Source organism: Engystomops pustulosus, chromosome 4 (genome assembly GCF_040894005.1).
Source record: "Engystomops pustulosus chromosome 4, aEngPut4.maternal, whole genome shotgun sequence".
NCBI lineage: Eukaryota > Metazoa > Chordata > Amphibia > Anura > Leptodactylidae > Engystomops > Engystomops pustulosus.
The window spans coordinates 223,469,667-223,493,645 of NC_092414.1; the positions used below are offsets into that span (position 1 = coordinate 223,469,667).

A 23,979-nucleotide genomic window follows, 5' to 3' on the forward strand; every position below is an offset into this window, starting at 1 on the left:
GCAGCTATAAGTTCTCATATCCGTCTCTTAAGCTTGTGTATTGTGCAGCCGATGTATCGTAGCTTACAGTGGGCACAAGAGGCCATGTAAACCGCATGGTCAATCTCACAAGTGTATTTTGATGGCAAACTCTTTAGATGTAACTATAGATTTAAAAAATTGAAGTTTTGTATAGAGAGATGCATAAATTTTATCAATTTCTTCCACACGTGGAGCTCCCCTTATACATCAGCCAGGTCCTTCTATTGGTAAACGACGCAAAGTGTTGGGAGACAAAATGTTACTTAGAGATGGAGCATTTCTGGCTGCATACCGTATGTCTTTATCAAGTATCTGAGATCATTTATCACCTGTGTATAAGACAGGAAAGTGTTTCCTAATAATATGGAACACTTGGTTGTATTTGCTATTGTATGTGTGACTATTGGTGCTCTGCTTATCTTTTTTATTACAGTGAAAATAATCTGATATTGATTTTTTTCCAATAGAAGCCTTTATTCTGAAAAGATTATTTCTGTTATCCAGAAAGCTGGATCAAGCAATACGGTGTCTTGTGCTATAGGTTTTTTATATAGGTTAGGCTGCATTCAGACGGCCGTTGGGGAATGTTTATACAATGCACAGGGTAGCCCCCTCATAGACTGTATGGTGTGGTACAGTGCCACACACGTGCATGTCCTGTGTCTCCACAGAATATGGTGCTGTGCGCCAGACATCGCCATGGAGAGGGGCTCCTCCTCTCCAGTGCACTAATGTGTGCATGCCGTGCTACGGTACGATGGGCACAGGTTCGTCTGAATATAGCCTTAGTGTGTACACAAGAGTTAGAAGTGTCTTTTGTTAATAGAAGATCCAAATAACAAATATTTGTAGTGGAGAAGGAAAAGTGAACTTTTTATATATTATCACTTAGATATTGGACTAAACTCCTGACCAGATCAGCTAAAGTAGCCTTAGCTCCCGGTCCCCGGCCAGGCTAGTATACGCCCCAGTATTCTTAGCTCCACATGCCCGGCCAGGTTAGTACATGCCCAAGTAACCTTAGCTCCCCGTGCCAGCCAGGCTAGTACATGCCTTAGTATTCTTAGCTCCACATGCCCGGCCAGGCTAGCACATGCCCCAGTAGCCTTAGCTCCATATGCCAAGCCAGACCAGGACACGCCCCAGTAGCCTTAGCTCCCCATGCCCGGCCGGGCTACTACACGCCCCAGTAGCCTTATGTGCCCGTGCCCATCCAGGCTAGTACATGCCCCAGTAGCCTTATCTCCCCATGCCCATCCAGGCTAGTACACGCCCCAGTAGCCTTAGCTCCCCATGTCCGGCCAGGCTAGTACACGCTCCAGTAGCTTTAGCACCCTGCCCCCGGCCAGGCTAGTACATGTTCCAGTATCCTTAGCTCCCCATACCCAGCCAGGCTAGTACATGCCCCAGTAGCCTTATCTCCCCGTGCCCGACCAGGTTAGTACACACCCCAGTAGCCTTAGCTCCCCATGCCCAGCCAGGCTAGTACATGCCCCAGTAGCCTTAGCTCCACTTGCCCGGCCAGGCTAGTACATGCCCCAGCAGCCTTAACTCCCGGTGCCTGGTCAGGCTAGTACCCACCCCAGTAGCCTTAGCTCCCCGTGCCTGGCCAAGCTAGTACACACCCCAGCAGCCTGAGCTCCACGTGCCCGGCCAGGTTAGTACATGCCCCAGAAGCCTTAGCTCCCCATTCCAGGCTAGAACATTCTCCAGTAGCCTTAGCTCCCTTTTCCCTAGCCAGGCCAGTGCACGGTCCAGTAGCCTTACCTCCCCATGCCCGGCCAGGCTAGTACACGGTCCAGTAGCCTTAGCTCCCTTTTCCCTAGCCAGGCCAGTGCACGCTCCAGTAGCCTTACCTCCCCATGCCCGGTCAGGCAAGTATACACCCCAGTCGCCTTAGCTTCCCGTGTCTGGCCAGGCAGTACATGCCCCAGTAGCCTCTGCCGGTTATTTACATATTACTAAAATAATTTTTTTAACAAGTTAATGTTCAGGATTATTACATTACACATTAGGGCAGAGACAGGAGGAATCCACCATTACATCTACTTTTTATGGAAGATTCCTCATGAGAGGTATCCTTTAAATTGTGAGAGTGACCATGTGGTTTACATGGGCACTTGTGTCCACTGTAAGCTATGATACATTGGCTGCACCATACACACGCTTAAGAAAAGGATAGGAGAACTTATAGTTGTAGCCGTTTAGGAAAAAGAAAATACTGTGCAATGAAACATGTCCGTGGTGTCATGGCAGTTATCAGGGTCTGAGCACTAGACAGCACTAGACAAGTGGAGTGCTGTACCCAGCAGCTTTAGAGATAGCCGGCACCAGGCAGCTTAAAGAACCAGCACTTGGCGCCACCAGTGCAGCCTACAGCGACCAACCCCACTAAAGCTTGATCACCTCAACACTGTAAGCTACACCCCTGTATCCATAGGTAACCAGTTTGTAGCTGCATGTGTAGTCTGAGTCTTAATGTTTGTAACTGTTCTAATTCTTCTTATTCTTCTAATCTTATTGTAGGTAACATGTCCTCCAATCCCCAATGTGACTTAACAAAAACCTGTAGTATGCTGTACCGTAACTTATACATTCATGTATGTTTGTGACAGGTAACATTAAATAAGTAAGCTAAAGGCAAGCAATAGCAATTTAACATTGAATTGTTCGTAATTGTATTGTAATGTATGTGACTGTTTTCCTAAGACGTAAAATCCCTAACTATATGGAGCAGTTTTCATGTTCACTACGTACAATAGAATTTCCCCTCCAGGGGTTAATAAAGATCTATCATATCAAAAATGTTCTACTTGCTGCTGAAAGATTGGCCTCCTGAAGTTGAGTGTTGTTCTACTTTTTCCAAACCATCTTAATGAAGGATAATTAGAATTCAGTGGTTTTGTTGTTACAGTTCCCCAGGTGCCCCAAACTTTAAGTCTACATTCACACTGCCGTATGGGGTACGTATATACAGTGTGTATATACATACCCCATAGACAGCAATGGGTGCACGGTGCCGTACAGGAGTGGTACGGTGCGGCACCATACAGTTCTGTAGCCGGGTGAAAGATAGGACATGTGTTATCTTTCCCCGGAATATGGTGCCGTGCGCAATGTTCCACTATGGAGAGGGGCGGGGGTGACAGCGCTCATCCCCTCCTCCTCTCCTCAGCGCCACCCTGTGCCAACCGTGCTACGGTACGGCAGGCATACGTTAGTGTGAATTTAGCCTAAATGTAACTCCGATGATTATAATAAGTTTATGAAAGTTTTTATAATATAAGTTATTATATTTATGATATGTTATTATATTTATATAAATATAAGTTTTTTGATCATTGTTCATGAAGTATTTGCATCTATTCCACTAAAATATCTGATAATTTTTTTTATCACTCTCTATAAAGTTAATCCTCCTTCCTTCTCACTGTAAAGCTCTTAAGGTTTCTTATCCTTGCAATGTGTGATCAGTATTGGGCTTCTATGGGTGTTCAGCTCTGAAAATTAATAATAAAGTATAACTAATAACTTATCTGTCTGCAACAATTTGGTGCAACCTTATAGTAACGGAGCTATTGGATTCCCTATAATTTCATAAGAATTTCAAATTGTATTAGTCTATGATAATATAATCAACCCAAGTTTATAATTTATCATCTACCTCGAACGCCTGAGATGTTTAAGAACTTGTGTTTTTATGGTCTCCTTGATATCATTATTCTTTAAGCTGTAGATGATGGGGTTGATCAGTGGAGTAAACACAGTATATAGAAGGGAAAGGATCTTACTGATGGTGGATGATTTTCCTTTTGTTGGTAAAACATAAACTCCAAATATTGTCCAGTAGAAGATGGAGACCACAATGAGGTGGGAGCTACAGGTGGAGAAGGCTTTCTGTCTCCCGGTATTAGATGGGATCCTTAAGGTGGTGACAATAATTTTTGTATATGAAAATATAATTATTATTACCGGGATTAAAATTAATGGGATACTGAATATAAGAAATTCTATCTGGATGACGTAGGTGTCAGAACAGGAAAGTTCTAGTAGGGGAACAAGATCACAAAAGAAATGGTCAATGATGTTTGGTCCACAGAAATTGAGCTGCAGAATTGTTGGTATGACAAATTGTGGGATGCAAAAACCAATGAACCACGACGTGACGGCTAATATCACACAGTAAGTACTTGTCATGATGGAGGTGTAGCGGAGGGGGTTACAGATGGCCACATATCTGTCATAGGACATCACCGTGAGGAGAAGACATTCAGAGGCTTCAGAGAACCCGAAAAAGAAGATTTCTATCATACAGCCAACAAAAGTGATGGATCCTCTATGATAGATGAGAATATAAAGGATGTTTGGGGCAATATCCGTGGGTAATATGATGTCATTCATGGAAAGTTGTGTCAAGAAGAAGTACATGGGAGTGTGGAGGTTCTTACTGGTGGACACCAGGGCGATGATCAGGAGGTTCATGAGTATTGTAAAGCAATAAACCACAACCAGAGGAAAGAACATAAATCCTTCCAAAGTCTGACTGGCCTGAAACCCTAAAAGAATGAACACCCTGACCGCAGTCACATTCTTCTCCATCACTCACTTACATTTGTTGATAACATTTTGGTATCACATAATAATTGGTAGACGTGGTAGAATTTCTCCTGAAGTCAAGTTAACAGTAAAAACTTTTAGATAGGGTATTAATAACATAGAAAATACATGTATCATATCGAAAGCACGACACAACAAAAAAAAATAAATAAATAAAAGCAAAATCTTTTGTGGTAGAAACAACATCATTTTCTTGTACCCAGTGAAGAAGGGTGGAAGGTTAGACGGTTACTATCGGGAAAATTTGCAATTGAAAATAAATTTACATTTTTAAAATTTAACAAAAGAAAAAATTTAACAAAACACAAATGAAATGTAAGCTAATAATGAATAAAAGAAGAATATACATATTGTATAACATTAATGTAACATGATCTAACAACATTTACATAAAGCAGACACATAAACGTGAAACACGTGAAACTTACATACGACTCATACATCACTAGAGATGAGCAGAACCAAACTTTGAGCTCAGGTGCATCCTGCGTGGCCGCGGACATATTGCCGGATTGGCAGCTAATTAAGCAAAAGAATGCCCCTACCTACTAGCCATAGCTGGGAGTAATCAGGGGAATACTCTTGGCCAGTCACAGCCATGGCTCAAGGCTAGAAGCATTGATTTGCCAAATTGGCCAATCCGGCAATATAATCGGTTTATATGGGAACACAAAATAAGGATCGGCTTATCTATGACCATCTATGATCCAGTATTTATAGTGTATAGGATAGGTTCACTACACATACAGTAATTCAGACTATTATACATCTCACTCTTGGCTTGGTCTTTCCTGTATGAACGCTCCTGGGAGGGTAAGAAGAGTCTTCAGCTTTCTTCTATTTTACACAATCTGCATTGTTGGTGGCCAGACCATTTAGAGCCGATTCTGAGACTTCTTTAGTCTGATTGATTGTCATCCGCTCCCCAATGATTGTCTCTCTATTCAATGTAGACTGCAGACCCTGATTTCACCAAATGATCTGCGAATTCTACAGGTTTATAGACTTTTTCAACTTACAGATTTAACCTGTTAAGGACCCAATCCTATTTTGCAAATATGTGATCAAATTTACCAAGGTGATTTTCAAATTATAACTTTGTGACACGTTGTATTTCACCTTAGGGATATATTTTGATTAAAATGTTTTGCATTTATTTAAGAAAAAAAGAAAATGTGGCCACAAATTTGAAACCTTAGTGATTTTCTAAGTTTGTCTAACCTCACAAATTGGTTACTAACTAATTAATCTGCTTTATTTTATGTTAATGTGATGTTAGGAGGCTTACAAATTGACCAGAAATTTACCAGATACTCAATAAAATTTACGAATTCAATTATTTTAGAGGCATATTAAAATTTTTAAGGGTTTTAAAATTTCTATTTATTGAAAACTTGAAAAAATGTATTGTTCCTGCAGGATAAACAGAGAAAACACATCTCATATTTTGTTGTGCAGTTTCTCTTGAGTCTGGCAATACCCCACATGTAAGCCACCTTATGGGCCCATAACAGCTTACAGCTAGCACCTTTTAAGGGAGAGGGCGCCAACAGAGCTTTTAGAGGGCAAATTTTGCTGAAACAAATTCCAGGCGCCATGTGGCATTTGCTGAACCTATAACATACCAGAAAAAGAGAAACCCCTTAAAAGTGACCATTTTGGAAACTAACCCCCCCCCCCCAAGGAATGTGCTAACATTATTTTGGGGTGGCTTTACCACATTGACTACATTTCATTATTTTTGGTGAGGATGCAAAAACTACTACTGAGTAGTAAGTAGTCAGGTATCAGAGTACTCAGCATAGGTTGACAAAGCATAGGTACATTAACACATCCATTCAGAGACAGGATCTGTCACTTAGCAACTCATTCGCACCCGGGCTTCAATAGAAAAGATAAGTATCTCCCCCCCCCTCCTGAACCCAATGGGATGAGGTGTAAATTGCTTTTATGAAGTCAAGGGGGCAGAGATTTTAACACTCAAGTCAAGCTCTTCCCACCTCAGATCCGCCCCTTCACTGTATCACTGTAATTGATGATCCTGCATCCAAGGACATCATTGGCTAGATCTCCTAACGCCCAGCACATGATGTTAATCACAGGAGAGGAGGCCCTTAGAAGCAGGGAGAACTTGACTTAAGTGTTAACCTCTCCACCTCCCTGACTTCATACAACCAGTTAATAACTGACTTTGAAGTTGATTTTCTTGATGAAGCCTCCAAGATGGGCAATGAAAGAAAACATCATCAAGAAACTTTTCAGCTAGTTGACAACATACTGGTAATACTTTATTAGGCCAATTTCTGATTACAGGATGTCTTTAAGCCCCACTTTATAATCTCCTGTTCTGCATATAACAGTCACAGATCTGCAAAGTTTAACAAGAGACTGAACTAGTTAAACCTTAAAATGACACAACAAAAGTCATTGATAAAACTAGGGAACAAATAAAACACATTTTTTTTGGTGTATGGAGTTTTTCCACCTGATTCTGGGTATTTTTGAGCTTCTGATTCTGAATCCTTCCTTGTCTCTCTACCATCTCTAGTATATGAGATGTAGATGCAATGACTATGACTTGGTCTTATGACTATGGCTCTTATGGCTCTTATGGTTGATTACTGTTGGAGCATCCAGCACAAATGTCCAAGTACATCTCATCACGGAAATCACAGAAATTAGATTTTTTAACAACCTAATTGAAAATATACAGCCAACAAATGACCTTATTTTTTAAAATTTCTGTAGCACAGTATAGAGTGACCACTAGTTTGGGCAACATATACTTAGTACGGTGGCAATGCCACATCTCCAATACTAGAGCTGAGAGAGGAAAACTTCCAGAATCAGGGCCCTAAACAGACCTAAAAACTTTTCCAATGTTTAAGGCACCAATATAAGTGTAATGAAGTTAATGTTTGATACAATTCTGTAATTTAGGGTTAGATGTAAAGGTGCACTCACCACATCAGTACATACAATATACACAATATACATCTACACAATGTGAGACTTACATCCAGGATGTTCTGATGATGATGGGAATGTGTCTCCTGTTACTTCTCTCACAGAAGCTCCGTCCTGGGGGACCCTCGTAGGCAAAAGAAGATCCAGCATTAGGAGTCTCCCCACATGGTGTCAGATACACGGGCACGTCCAGTGCTGACAGAGAGAGACCCAGCGCTGCCCATATTTATACCCACAGACCGATAGGTCTCATCACATCTCAGCATCTTCTCTCATCTACATCTATTTCAAGACTTTTCTTCCCCAGACTCAGTGATGTCACTTCTGAAAAGTTTTCCGGAACAAGTTTCATAACTTTCTCTGTGTGTAGAAAACTTTTTTAGGACTGTCATTAACTTGATTTGCAGCAAACTTCCACTGTTACCCTTGGTCCTGGTTATGGCTTCATCTGGACATGGTGAAGCTGCTCCCTTCTCTTTCCTAACAAACAAAAGAAAAAACTCTCTACTCATCTATTCCTAAAATACAATTAATCATAATTCATAATGAAAAAAAAAATGAAAACACACTTATAAACCACACAATGTCAGATAGAAAACAGGATTCCCATGTACAGATTCCAACAAATCCCAGGCCTGGAGCCTCACAAGCATCAGAATGGATGGACATACACATAATAGTAAATTAGTCCATGATGGAGTAACACAAGTAACACAACTATCAAGCCCTACTCTGGGTCTATGCCATAGTCAAAATAAACCCATTAAGGCAAAGAAAGCCAAGGTCAAGTAGGAGACACATATGGAACAGACACAGCAATATGCCGAAAGATAATATCCAGCTCCAACCACGTGGAAATCCCAATGCAAGGACCCTTACTCCACCTGAGATTAGTCAGACTCATTTACCACACGGACCAGCTCTAATCCACCAGGACTTTGTATTCCTTAAAAACTTTCTTTATTAAGGCATCTTTTAAGCATATTTTAAAACTTGGACATCATATGCATCCAACGCGCTTCGGATGCATATAGCATCCTTAGTCATGGATAATAGAGTATAAAATGTAAAACAATTTAAGTTTAAACACACATATCACATGATGATAACATCAGGAATAGGAGAAAGGGGGAGTAATTCTAGAAAAGTCATGTGTCCATGACATCATTATGGCATTGTGGTCATATGATCGGAAACCTTCAATGCAATAATAATGAAATATCATGAAAGAAAATGCACAGAAAACATGATGTCCACATTTCAACACAACAAGTCCATGCAAATATGATTAAAATTTAAGCTAGAAAAATTCTAAAAAATAATTCTGATATAATAAACATGATAGAAAATTGAAAAAAGTTAATTTTTGTTATATTTTTTTAAGTGTTGCAAAAATGTGGATGCATTTATCTTTAGTCGGGACATTTGTGCACATATTTTCTTGGTTTTTCCGACTTTAGGACTTGATTTATTTTGGTTGATATATCAGGCAGCCGAGTCTGTGGAATTTTTGCGACTTTTTATTAAAAGTAACACAAGAGTCTCAAACTCTTCCCCAACTACATTTAAAGCTGTTCCTATGTTCCTGCAACTTTTATACAAGTTGAAGGCAAGTGGAAAAGTCCCAAATTTAGGCTCAAATATATCAAATGTGTCCTAAAAAGTCACAAAAAACAGACAAAATTCTATGATAAATGACTAGAGATGAGCGAACATACTCGTCCGAGCTTGATGCTCGTTCGAGCATTAGGGTACTCAAAACTGCTCATTGCTCGGACGAATACTTCGCCCGCTCGAGAAAATGGCATCTCCCGACGTTGTGATTTTTGGCGGCCAGAAACAGAGCCAATCACAAGCCAAGAGACTCTGCACTCCACCCAGCATGACGTGGTACTCTTACACATTGATAGCAGTGGTTGGCTGGCCAGATCAGGTGACCCTGGAATAGATTAGCCCCTGCCCGCGCTGCTCGGACCATTCTGTGTCTGGATGCCGCTAGGGAGAGAGCTGCTGCTGGTCAGGGAAAGCGTTAGGGTGTTCTATTAGAATAATGTTAGGCAGGAGTGATTCTACAAGAACCCAACAGCCCTTCTTAGGGCTACAATAACATTTTATTTTACTTTTTTTTGGTTTGCTTGTGGCTGGGCTTGCTGCCATTAGTAGTGCAGCTAGTACCATATTGTGAGGAATTTGCAGGGAGACTTCCGACCGTTGTGTTTAGCTCTTAGTGACACACATATCCACCTCAAACACCAAAGTGGGACAATTTATTAGGGGTTTGATTAGAATTAGGCAGAGTCTGCTGATTTATTTTTTTTTACGTTTATTTCTTTTTATAACTCAAAGTCATCAGGCACAGTACAAAATCCAGTTGTGTGCTGTCATTGTAGGTTAGAAACTAGCCATAGCAATAGGATAGCATCGTTTTGTTTAAAAAAAAAAAAAAATTAAGTTTACACTTTAATTTGGAAAATGTTTAACCCGAGGGCTAGGGGTAGAGGACGTGGGCGTGGACGTGGGCGTCCAACTACTGCAGGGGTCAGAGGCCGTGGTCCTGGACGGGGTGAGACACCACCGGCTGATGAGGGAGCAGGGGAACGCCGCAGAGCTACACTCACTAGGTTCATCATGTCTCAAGTTACTGGGACTCGTGGTAGAGCACTGTTGAGGCCAGAACAGTGCGAAGAGGTGATGTCGTGGATTGCGGACAATGCTTTTAGCCATTTGTCCACCAGTCAGTCTTCCACGCAGTCCACCCATGTCACCGAAATCAGCACTCCACCAGCTCCTCCACCTCAGCCTCCTTCCCCCCAGTCTGCCCCCTCCCAGCAAAATTTGGCATTTGAACCGGCATACTCTGAGGAACTGTTTTCTGGACCCTTCCCACAGTCACAAACCACTTGTCCGGTTGCTGCTGAGCTATTTTCCCAGGTTTTCCACTGGTCGCAGTCTGTGGGTGATGATGAAATTATTGACGTAGTGGAAGAAGTGTGTAAAGAGGTGTCGGACGATGAGGAGACACGGTTGTCAGACAGTGGTGAAGTTGTTGTCAGGGCAGGAAGCCCGAGGGGGGAGCAGACTGAGGGTACGGAGGATGATGAGGTAACAGACCCAAGCTGGGTTGATAGGCCGGGTGAACACAGTGCTTCTGAGACGGAGGCGAGTCCTATAGCAGAACAGGTTGGAAGAGGCAGTGGTGGGGCCAGATGGAGAGGCAGGGCCAGAGCTGGTGCATCAGCGCCAAATGTTTCACATAGTCAAGCTCCCGTGGCGAGGGCTAGATTTTCAGAAGTCTGGAGGTTCTTTAAAGAAACACCAGATGACCGACGGACTGTGGTGTGCAACCTTTGCCAAACCAGGATCAGCAGGGGTTCCACCACTACCAGCTTAACTACCACCAGTATGCGCAGGCATATGAATGCTAAATACCCCACTCAATGGCACCAAGCCCGTTCACCTCCGGCCGGGCACACCACTGCTCCTTCCCCTGTGTCATATGCTAGTCAGCCCCCTGCCCAGGACCCCGGCCCAAACACCTCCCGTGCGAAAACCCCATCTTCGCTTCCACGATCCTCCACAGCATCCACCAGCGTTCAGCTCTCCATACCCCAGACGCTGGAGCGCAAAAGGAAGTATAGTGCAACCCACCCACACGCCCAAGCCCTCAACGTCCACATATCCAAACTGCTTAGCCTGGAGATGCTGCCCTATAGGCTGCTAGAGACCAAGGCCTTTCGAAACCTCATGGCGGCGGCTGCCCCTCAGTATTCGGTCCATCGTCCGTGCCCTGACCAACGCCGTTTCTGACAAGGTCCACCTGACCACGGACACATGGACGAGTGCTGCCGGGCAGGGCCACTATATATCGCTGACAGCACATTGGGTTAACTTGGTGGAGGCTGGGACCGAGTCTGACCCTGGGGCTGCTCATATACTGCTGACGCCGAGGATTGCGGGGCCTACCTCGGTCCAGGTCTCAAAGGCCTACTTTGCCTCTTCCCACTCCCACCCCTCCTCCACCTCCTCCTCTGAATTACCATCCGTGGGCATGGCGCCATCAGTCGGTAGCTCTAGGCACAGCAGCAGTGCCATCGCTAAGTGACAGCAGGCGTTGCTCAAACTGCTGAGCCTAGGCGATAAAAGGCACACCGCCCAAGAGCTATTACATGTGGCTGGCACCGCTGAACCTCAAACCAGGCATGGTTGTGTGTGACAACGGCCGTAACCTGGTGGCGGCTCTGCAACTCGGCAGACTGACACATATGCTATGCCTGGACCATGTGTTAAATCTCAGAGTTCAGCCGTTCCTCAAGACATACCCCAATCTGTCTGATTTGCTCACGAAGGTGCGCCGCATCTGTGCGCATTTCAGGAAGTCCAGCACAGATGCTGCCACTCTCAGGGCAGTGCAGCGCCGGCTCCAACTGCCCCGCTCACCGACTGTTGTGCGACGTGCCCACGAGGTGGAATTCAACACTGACCATGTTATCCAGAGTTTACCAGCAGCGCAGAGCGATTGTAGACTGCCAGATGTCAACTTCCACCAGAACTGGTAGTCAGGTCAGTCAGCTTCCTCCAGTCTACAATGAGGAGTGGACGTGGATGTCTGATATCTGTCAGGTGCTGAGTAACTTTGAGGAGTCAACACAGATGGTCAGTGGCGATGCCGCCATCATCAGCCTCACCATCCCGCTGCTTGGCCTGTTGAAAATCTCTCTGGTCAGCATGAAGTCGGAAGCTTTGCGCTTGTCACAAAACATGGGGGAAGAAGATTCCCTTGTTGATAGCCAAAGCACCCTCAGGTCTGTTTCTCAGCGCATATCGGAGGAGGTGGAGAAGGATGAGGAGGAAGAGGAGGAGAATGTTGGCGAGACAGAAGAGGGGACCATTGTTCAGTCCTTCACTGTTCAGCGTGTATGGGCAGAAGAAGAGGAGTTGGAGAAGTAGTAAATGGAGAGTCAGTCCAGTGAGGGGAGTGAATTCTTGCGCGTTGGTACTCTGGCGCATATGGCAGATTTCATGCTAGGCTGCCTATCCCATGACCCTTGCGTTCAAAGAATTTATTCCAGCACCGATTACTGGGTATTCACTCTCCTGGACCCACGGTACAAGCAAAATCTTTCCACTCTCATCCCTGGAGAGGAAAGGAGTGTGAGAATGCATGAATACCAGCAGGCCCTGGTGCACAAGCTGAAAAGTATTTCCCTTCTGACAGCGCTAGCGGCAGAGGGCGTACTTCTGCGGGACAAGTAGCGAGGGAGAGTAGGCGAGCAGGCAGCTTGTCCAGCACTGGCAAGGCTTTACAAGGCCTTTGCCAGTTTTATGTCACCCCAGCAAGACACTGTCACCTGTCCCCAGTCTCGGCAGAGTAGGGCTGATCTTTACAGAAAGATGGTGAGGGAGTACGTACCTGACCATACCATCGTCCTAAATGATCACACAGCTCCCTACAACTACTGGGTTTCAAAGCTGGACATGTGGCACGAACTGGCGCTATACGCCTTGGAGGTTCTTGCCTGCCCTGCCGCTAGCGTGTTGTCCGAGCGGGTTTTCAGTGCAGCTGGTGGCATCATCACCGATAAGCGTACACGCCTGTCGACTGACAGCGCTGACAGGCTGACGCTTATCAAGATGAATAAAGCCTGGATTTCTCAGGATTTCCATTCTCCACCAGGTGAAAGAAGCTCAACCTGAATAATTGACAGGGGTTCGGATTGGCGAAAGCTCGCCTGGCAGTGGAGCGCCAGATCCATCCCAAGATCCATGTAACATAGTTTTAACTGCAGCACCTACTACTACTACTTCTTCACTGCCTCCATCGTCCCCTTATGAAACGAGCTGTGTCAGGCAGAATTTTCAGGTGTTTCACCAGATACATAGTGGAACTCGGCCTATCTGTCGCCGCCATGGTGGAGACCTGAAGTTGCAATCATAGCAGCGCAATATGGATGCCCTGTACTGTCGCTCTTAATCATGGAACCATTTCCGAAAAAACTATTAAAAATAGAACCATTATGCTATTCCATTGTTCCTAGGTGAAATATACAAACAACCCCGCCTGCTTTGAAAATTATAATTTTTTCAAAGTAAACGCTTCTGGCACCAGGCCAGAATGGAGGACCATGTATGGAGGCACCTTTAATCTCCTACTAGTTCACTGCCTCCATACATGGTCCCCTTATCAAACGAACTGTGTCAGGCAGTTTTCATGGCTTCCACATCAAACTTGTTAACTTTGTCGCCACCCTGCTGTGTAATCCACAAAATATACTGGCAAACTTTTATCATTTACCGATATTATTTCAGCGCTTCTTACGCATATGTTTACATTCCCCTCACCCGCCATAACCCAAACTTATAAGAACACTACTACACTTGATCTTATACAAAAGGTTCTTAGAGGTGCTGTTTGGGGAGGAGCCGAGAGACAGGGGCTTGGATTGGCGAAAGCTCGCCTGGCAGCGGACCGCCAGCTCCATCCCAAGATTAGGCAGCCTCAGAGGCATCCATGCATGCTGCCCCTGCCGTTTCCTGCCCATTTTGCCTCCACGATCCTCCACAGCGTCCACCAATGTCTCCATGTGCAACATTCAACTCTTTACACCCCAGACGCTGGAGCACGAGAGGATATACAGCACATCATCACCTTATCAAATGAGCTGTGTCAGGCAGAATTTTCAGGTGTTTCACCAGATACATAGTAGAATTCGGCCCATCTGTCGCCGTCATGCTGGAGACCTAAAGTTTCAATCATAGCAGCGCAATATGGATGCCCCATACTGTCGCTCTTAATCATGGAAGTCATCTCCATGGCTGCCTCCACATGTCGTCCCCTTATCAAAGAGGTGTGTCAGGCTCATTTTTCGGGTGTTTCACCAGATACGTTATGGAACTTGGTCACTATGTCGCCACCATGCTGTGTTATCGACTAAATATACCGTCAACCTTTTGTTCACATAGGAAATCATTTCAGTGCTTCTTGCTCACCTCCTTTGGTGAAACCTGAGTCCATTTAGGGTATGTCGCCATGACATTCTCTAGCCTGCCACTGCTGCCTCTCCATGCCGTCCCCTATAGTGTCAGGGTCAATTATTGGATGTTTTAGATCCTATCTAGCCTCTTTCGGTCACTCTGTCATCGCCATGCTGTTGCCCATAATTTTGGCATAATGGTACGATTAAGCAGCCTCAGAGGCATCCATGCATGCTGCCCCTGTTGTTTCCTGTCCATTTCCGTGGTGTTTCCATCCTTTTCTGAGGTTCCCAGGTGTTTCTCCAAGCTTCCCTGTGCAGAGCCTTGGTCCCCTTGAAAAATGCTCGAATCTCCCATTGACTTCAATGGGGCTCGTTATTCGAGACGAGCACTTGAGCATCGGGAAAAGTTTTTCTCGAATAAGGAGTACCCGAGCATTTTAGTGCTCGCTCATCTCTCTAAATCTCTATTCTTTTTCTCAATGTTTATAATTTTTTTACTATTTTTAATCCCCTAGGCACCCCTAGGAGTCTGATTTATTCTACCATATACCACAATACAACTGTACTACAGTATATGGAGAATATGCTTTAGGTACTAAAATTTGGTATGGACCGATTCACTGAATCAAAATATATAAGGGAAGACACAGGACGCTAAGACTCAGGTGTAGTATTAGAGGCACGCTGTGAAGGATAAAAGGTTAGGGTGCTCACCCTAGGGCTATCTTGTAGCCTAGCATGTAGTGTAATAATCGTGAAGAGCAGCCGGTGGAGAGGTGGATCCATGAGGATTAAGCGTCCATGAGTAAATCCCACGGCTGGAAGTATATCGTGTTGGCAAGGCAATGTGTAGAATTATCACAAATGCTGTAGCTGCTAAAAAGAAGCGGTTTGCCATCTTGGGCGAATGCAGCAGTGATGGGTCATCTATCTGTGTTTGATCTGTTCTGTAGTCACTTACTACTAAATCGTGAGACATCTCTCAGCATGTGCAGGGTGACAGTGAGTTAGGTTTATCTTCTGAATCCCAGTGGTGGTGGCATCTGGATACAAACATTTTTGGATTGTAGGGTGGGGGCTGTTTTTACTTGTATTTTTAGTGGACGTCATATAGTGGGTGGTGCCTCAGTTTTGTTAATGCCAGAAAGGTTCCAGTGCACAGTTCAGCTTTTATAATAGGTAAGTACTACAAATGTCTACGCATCAAACAGCTCTGGATTTCCTGATTCCTTAGACTGTATATTATTGGATTGCACAAGGGGGTCAATACAGTGTAAAACAGTGATAAGATTTTGTTGACCTCTACTGAGCGTTGGTGGGAAGGAACCAAGTAGAGGATTAGTATTGACCCAAAGTAAGTACAGACTGAAGCCAAATGGGAGCTACAAGTGGAAAAGGCCTTCTGTCTGCCGGTCTCTGAGGGAATCCTAACAATGGTGAGGAATATGATTACATAACTTAAGATAATTAGGAAAAATGGAAGAAACCCCATTATTATAGCATAAACCAGAACTTCCATTTCCACCAGTGAGGTGTCTGATGAAGACAAGTGTAAAATGGGTTCTAAATCACAAAATAAATGATCCACTATTCTTGGACCACAGAATTGTAGGTTTGATATTGCTGTGATTATGATGCACATCCATATGAAGCCAGAAAGCCACGCCCAGACCACCAGATGGCTACAGGTCCTGTAATTCATGATTGAGTAGTATCTCAAAGGGTTGCAGATGGCTAAGTATCGATCCAACGCCATCACAGTAAGAAGAAGACACTCGGCGCTCCCTGACGATGAGTAAATATAAAATTGGATGATACAACCCTTCAAGTACATCGTTCCACCATCGCCCCACATGACGTAGATCATATAAGGCAAAATACTGGAAGTGAAAAGAACTTCACATAAAGAAAGGTTACACAGGAAAAAATACATGGGAGATCTCAGCCTCCGACTGGTGACGATCAGGCCAACAATGAGGAAGTTTCCAGCCAGAATGGTCAAATAAACAATGAGACATACAAGGAGAACGATGGGCTTCATCAGATGGAGCTCTCCAAACCCCAGGAGGAGAAGCTCGGAGGGCAAGGTCTTGTTTCCTCTGCACATTTTCTGTAAAGAAATATTTATTTATTCTCTAAATTATTAGTAAAAAAATATTTTTAATTACCACCTGCCCTCCATAGACTCCCCACCCACACCGCTACACACATATAACTGAATGCTTTATATTGAATGCGTTCTATATAGTTGTTTTAATTATTTTTAAAAATCTAAATTTCAGGGCACATTTCATTTTTAAAATTGTTTAATGGACAAAATTGAAATAATCAGCAATTTTTATAACTTATTTTCAATTTTTTTTTAACTTATTTTAAAAACAATTTTTTAAGGTATAAGTTTTGTGGCAATTTTTTTCTTTCTTTGTGATGGTTGAAGAATAAGAAAATTCTTTTTTTTGTAAATTTTTGGAACAAGTTATTGTGGATATGTTATTGCCACATTTTTTATTATATCATGTTCTCTTGTTTTATTACGGAGCCAGGAATATCACAAATTAAACAGCATTTTTTATATAAGTTTTGTGGCAATTTTTTTCTTTCTTTGTGATGGTTGAAGAATAATAAAATTCTTTTTTTTGCAAATTTTTGGAACAAGTTATCGTGGATATGTTATTTCCACATTTTGTATTATATCATGTTCTCTTGTTTTATTACGGAGCCAGGAATATCACAAATAAAACAGCATTTTTTTAAACTTTCCAGAAAATTACGGAATCAATTATCTCAACAAATCACCCCATTTAAAAGTCTTTACCCTCAAACTATTCAAAACAGCATATAGAAGGTATGTTAACCCTTTATGGAATTTAATTATTTTTTCTTTAAATGGAGGTTCTATTTGGAATGTTCAAATTTGTCATTAATATGTTCATTTGGCCCTAAACTTAACTACTTATAATATACATAAGGAGAAAATGCATCTATGTATTTGTTGCTCCTGAGTACGGGGACAACCCATATATGAATGAAATTTGCAGTTTGAGCACATGGTGGGCACAGAGGAGGAGGGCAGTTGAGCTTTTGTCCTGGTAGATTTTAGTGGAATTTACAGAATTTGTAATAATTTTATTTTTTGATGAGAATAAATGTGGAGAGTAAACAGAGAGCCGGATCTTGCATTCTTTGACCTCTACGAGGAAGCATTCTAAGGGGTTAATTATGAGGTCTTTTTGCTGATTGATGCTTAACCTGATATGAACCATGATGTAATTTTTTACAGCTTTTTTACTACTAAAATAGTCCACCCCGAACTTCTCTTGAAACATTTTGGGGATTTTCGATGAATGCACTTTACAACGTGTTACTTTCAAGACGTGGAAGAAGTGTAGTCCCTGAGCTTTGCAAACCACTATCCCTGCTTACTTGCTGCCCTACACTCAACCATAGAAAGCAACTCGCTGTTGGCCCCTACTCTGGACGAGTGCACAGTAAGACAAACAAACAGAGATTAAGATGGACAACATAGTCAGACAAGAGGTGGCCATGTACAAAATCATAAGGCAGAAGGCAAAAGGTCAGAATCAAAGCAAATCACAGTAGAATATCTCAGAGAAAGGAGACAAAAAGACAAAGCCAATCGCAGGTAGAGGAATAATAGAGACAATTTACCGTCTAATCAAAGAGCCTCCTGTAGAACATCAAACCAAGGCATGGTCCTAGTCAGGAGAACTGATCTTCAGGTATCAATTCAGAGAGTTTTTTCAGTAAAATTGTTATTTTTCCATGAATGTAGTCATTTAAGGGCTTATATTTGCCAGATGAGATACAATTTTTGCAAAAAAAAAAAAAACATTTTGGGACACTTAAATTTTATTAACTATTTCTCATGAGAGATCCACGAGAGATCCCACAAATTCTCTCATGGGTCAATATGATTATGACAAAACACCATTCATAGTTTTTTAATGTTTTCTAATTCTGCACTGGGGTCACTTTTTTTCATTTCCATCTTCTGCGAGCCCTAACATTTTTATTTTCTAAAGAGAAACAATAAAAGACAAGTTGTACTTTTATTGTTTCTACATTGCAGTCGATATGATATTTTTATGTTTTCTTTTCAGTTTTTGGACAGAAGTTATAACTTTCTGATTTTTTTACAATTATTTTTTAACCCCTTAATGACTTTTGTACCTCCCTGACTTTTTCAAATCTGACTTCATGTCTCTTTACGTGGTTATAACTTTGGAACCCTTTAACGTATCCTGGTGAATTTGCGATCCTCATGACACAAGGTTCTTCATATGTTGTATTTATAGGGATAGTAGCAGGCGGTGCGTACTGCAACGCTTTATGATTTTTGTTACAATGTACTTCATGTTAGCTGAAAAGTTTGGGTGATATAAAGAACATTTTTTTAATTTAAAAACTGAAATTTGTCATGGGCTATTGCCAGATGCTTGACGTAACACTACTGCACTGTTACAGCTGCCTTTGCAGTAATATTACGTCCCACATCTGGAAAGGGTTAAGGTGTCCACTATGGAGCAGGTGGAGAGCTCGGTAGAAGACTGATCCTGCACCTTCCTTTTCAGATCCTGCTATTTAGTGTGCGGGTAGGGAAGCCAAAAGGTTAACAAATAATCTTTAATAACAAATATTAAACCTGAATGATAGTATTACAAAAAGTAATGCACTAATAATACAAAAGTGGAAGGATTAGTAACAGGAGAATCCTTGATATATATACATAGTATATAATATATACAATACATATAGCAAGAACTGATGTAGTATATATACACTACAAATATAGGTGGTGGCATTTGAGTAGATAAGGAACATCAAAGGGCCCTTAGACTGTTCCGGTATGCGGGCCCCTCGGCAGAACACAGATAACATCACATTCCAGTAATTACACATTGTCGTACACAGTGACACGTAACATAATGAAATAACAATTACAGGTAACATTTACATCCTGAACTTATAAGAAAGTCTCTCCTGTAGCTTCATTGTTTCTTACTCACAATCTTCTTCCTGTTCAGAGATATTATGAAGGATCAGAAGAAACCTCCGGTAATCGGCCGATACACGTCTGGATGGATGTGATATCAGCCGTAGAGACGAGGGCTTATATTTATACTGTAGACTTATCACATCCCTTCGTCTCCTCTGTGGATATTTCCTGATTTTAATTCCCAAGAACCCAACGATGAGACTTCAGATGATTTCTCTGATAAAAGTTTCACTTTCTAAAATGAAAGTTTAATAACTTTATGTAAGTGAATGTTCTGTCCATTTCTAGGATGTTAAAGAAGACATTAAAGCCTTCTGTAGGTGCTATCAATAAGATACCATTTGCGATTATTTCAGGGCCATGACGTGGCACTGAGGTCCTCATAAATATGCCTGAATGTCTTTACTCAACGCAATGTCATTGATAAAAAGTTGTGTCAGGAAGAAGTACATGGGGGTGTGGAGGCTTTTGCTGGTGGACACCAGGACGATGATCAGGAGGTTCATGAATATTGTAAAGGAGTAAATTACAAAGCAGATAAAATAAATAATTTTCAATATTTTGGCCTTGGCTGAAATCCTAAGGCCCCTTTCACACGTGCGTTTTTCACGTGCGTTTTCTGCGCGTACTTTTGATGCGCAGAACTTGCATTGTACTCTGACCTATTGTAATCAATGGGTCTTTTCAGACTTGCATTTTTTTCACGCACACGCGCGCATACAAGTCTATGGAGACGCATCAAAAACGCATCGCACTCTGAGACACACGCAAGTGCAATGCAACTGCAATGCTCTCAGGAGCTTAGAAATTTTTTTGGCCAGAATGTTAAATCGTAAAGGTTATAAGACCATCTCCAAGCAGCTTGATGGTCCTGTGACTACAGCTGCACATATTTTTTCAGAAATGACAGCTCTAATACAGGGGTCATTTCACAAAAGAAATGAATGAATTGTCCTACCATTGTCAGAAGAGTTACAGATGAATATAGGGACAATCAAATTATTGTTGGAATTTTATCTGTGAAATGTTGTATTTTTGGTAATAACAGTCAATTAGAGAATGTGTTATTTTGTTATCCTGAGTATATTTAAGAATCTTGCCTTTAATGAGACCATGCTCAATTGGTACCGAGGGGCCCAATGGGGCCCAATGAGTCCCAAGAAAATATTCCCCACACCATGACACCACCACCACCAGCCTGAACCGTTGATACAAGGCAGGATGGATCCATGATTTCATGTTGTTGACGCCAAATTCTGACCCCACCATCCGAATGTCGCAGCAGAAATCGAGACTCATCAGACCAGGCAACGTTTTTCCAATCTTCTATTGTCCAATTTCGATGAGCTTGTACAAATTGTAGCCTCAGTTTCCTGTTCTTAGCTGAAAGGAGTGGCACCCGGTGTGGTCTTCTGCTGCTGTAGCCCCTCTGCCTCAAAGTTCGATGTACTGTGCGTTCAGAGATACTCTTCTGCCTACCTTGGTTGTAACGGGTGGCGATTTGAGTCACTGTTGCCTTTCTATCAGCTGGAACCAGTCTGCCCATTCTCCTCTGACCTCTGGCATCAACAAGGCATTTCCGCCTACAGAACTGCCGCTCACTGGATGTTTTTTCTTTTTCCGACCATTCTCTGTAAACCCTAGAGATGGTTGTGCGTGAAAATCCCAGTAGATCAGCAGTTTCTGAAATACTCAGACCAGCCCTTCTGGCACCAACAACCATGCCACGTTCAAAGGCATCAAATCACCTTTCTTCCCCATACTGATGCTCGGGAGAACTGCAGGAGATTGTCTTGACCATGTCTACATGCCTAAAGGCACTGAGTTGTCGCCATGTGATTGGCTGATTAGAAATTAAGTGTTAACGAGCAGTTGGACAGGTGTACCTAATAAAGTGGCCGGTGAGTGTACAATATAGTATTAAATAATAAGGGTGTCTGTCACACTGCGATGGATAAAGTTTGTTTCAAAACTTTCAAAAAGTTTCCAATGTATTGAACAAAGTCTTAAAGAAAATGTCTCAAGGTAAAAGCCTCATTAAGAGTTTAGAACTCAACAAGTGAATTACTCAAGAGATAGACGGCAAATTCCGGATATCTGATGGCTTCAGTCCAAACCTTCATCTGCTGCATTATAAAGGAAAGAATATGAGCCACAAATTATATTCATGAACATCATTTCCACATTTTTCCCATTGCATCCGGAGGAGCAGCCGGTGAGAGTGAGTACAGATCCCATTGTATCTCATACAACGTCTACGGTGGATTCTCCATATTAGTACAAATGGAATATTATTGTCACACTTAGGAAGTAGGAATAATAAATTATATCTTAACACAAATTTATCTAAAATCACATTGTTTTATTTTAAAATGCAGAATTTAAACCTTGTGGTCTTAAAATATGAACATTGGAATTATATTGACATGCAGCCAAGCGTTAGGAGAAGCTCTCACATTGGATATTTCTGCACTGGACGCACCAATATGAATGTGTTGTATTATATACTCAAACAGATACATACATGTAGGGGATCTGATAGACCCTGAAACCCTCTGTACATAAACTTTGCCTCCTAACAGGTTGATTTGGTATTTCTGGTGGCACAGTTATTTCTTGGGACCTCCTAATGCATCAGCCCATGCTAAATGACTCTACTGCTCCTGGCTCTTCTATAGCTTTAAAGAAAATCTACCACCAGGATGAAGGATTGTAAACCATGCGCTGACATTCTGGTGCGCACCCCCTCTGGCAGGATCCGCTCTTCTGTAAGCTTCTTAAGCCCTGGATTTTAAAAATAAAAAGCTTTAAATATTTAGCAAATGAGCCTAAGGGGTGATAGACTCAATTAATCCCTAAGTAATCTGGAGCCCATAAGACTGCATAATTTTTAAAAAAATTTTTTTTTATAAAAACAAATAGGGCATAAGAAGGTAAAAGAAGAGCAGATCCTGCCAAAGGGGGCAAACCCTAGTATGTCAATACTTGGTTTAAAAGCCTTCGTCCTGGTGGTAGATGTCCTTCATGAACAAGGGAATCGGTAAGGCTCCTAACCAATGACGTTGGGATGTTGGCTGCTTGTTGTGTGAATCTCTTCCTGCCTCCATAGTGCACTTGATGCAGAATATGGTTGGACCTGTATAATTTCTGAATACATCTGTATCATCGTATCTAATTTAACTCTCTTCATTCTACTGCAGTTTATAATAACTTTGAAAACATTTTCTTGGAAAAACGGAAAGTCACAATGTTAGTGAAGGGTCGGAGATTCTGCTTTTGGGATTTCATCATTTAGAAAGGTTAAATTCTCTGTTCTTTCTTCTGCTGTTGCTCATCTACTGTGTGACCATATGTGGGAACCTCCTGATCATTGTGGTGGTGTCCTCCAGCAGATCCCTCCACTTTCCCATGTACTTCTTCCTCACACAACTCTCCATCTCAGATATCCTCCTGACCACCACCATCGTACCCAACATGCTCCACACCCTGCTCCATGAGGGAACCTCTTTGTCTCTTAACGGTTGCCTGGTTCAGTTCTATCTGTTTATAGCAGCTGAGGCGTCGGAGTGTCTTCTCCTGACTGTGATGTCCTATGACAGGTACCAGGCCATCTGTAACCCACTACGTTACGCCTCAGTCATAGACCTCACATTTTGTCTCAGGGCCATTCTGTTTTTCTGGTTGGGGATTTTCTCCATGGAGTTGATGGTTGTGATGACAATGAAACATTTAGATTTCTGTGGCAACGTCATTGACCACTTCTTCTGTGACCTGGAACCGTTGCTGGAGCTTTCCTGCTCGGACACTTTTATAATGAAGCTGGAGACTCTGTTTCTGGTTATATTTCTTGCTATCTGCCCGGTAACTGTTATAATAGTCTCCTATGTGTATATAATCTTCACGATACTGAAGATCCCCTCTGTGACCGGGAGGCAGAAGACCTTCTCCACCTGTAGTGCCCACCTCACCGTGGTCTCACTGTTTTATGGATCACTTATCACCATCTATGTATTTCCTCGGAAGCAAAATGCAAAGACATATCTGTCACTGTTCTACACTGTAGTAACTCCTCTCCTTAACCCCATCATATACAGTCTGAGTAACACAGATGTAAAGAGGGCTCTTACAACACTTTTCAAAATCACCAAATCCCATATTTTATAAATATGGACCAATTTGTATCTATTTTGTTTAATAATTTGCCAAAAGTTTCCTGCATGTTGTAGTCACCATTGACTTCCATAGGGATATGAACATCATGTAAGACAACCCTTTTAGAAGACCCTTTCCAAAATTATTGTTATTTTCAGTCTTTCAGTTTAAATTTTTGTCCATTATACTTCATGGAAGCTGGCGATCTAAACGTAAACCACCCCTTATCTA

The 23,979-nt window shown here is 42.3% G+C and overlaps 2 protein-coding genes across 2 annotated transcripts; one reads left to right on the plus strand and one right to left on the minus strand.

The window, feature by feature from the left end:
• Positions 1-3,681: 3,681 nt before the first annotated feature.
• LOC140128783 (olfactory receptor 10A7-like) lies at positions 3,682-4,620 on the minus strand. Its single transcript, XM_072150485.1, has one exon. The coding sequence runs from the start codon at positions 4,618-4,620 to the stop codon at positions 3,682-3,684; it is 939 nt and encodes a 312-aa protein (XP_072006586.1).
• An 18,384-nt stretch (positions 4,621-23,004) lies between these two features.
• On the plus strand, positions 23,005-23,760 carry LOC140128784 (olfactory receptor 5AN1-like). The gene has a single exon (XM_072150486.1). It carries the CDS (start codon positions 23,005-23,007, stop codon positions 23,758-23,760), a length of 756 nt encoding a protein of 251 aa, XP_072006587.1.
• Positions 23,761-23,979: the final 219 nt, after the last annotated feature.

Excerpts from the sequence above, each read along its gene's own strand:
- LOC140128783 (XM_072150485.1), bottom strand. The coding sequence starts at position 4,620 with ATGGAGAAGAATGTGACTGCGGTCAGGGTGTTCATTCTTTTAGGGTTT.
- LOC140128784 (XM_072150486.1), top strand. The coding sequence starts at position 23,005 with ATGTACTTCTTCCTCACACAACTCTCCATCTCAGATATCCTCCTGACC.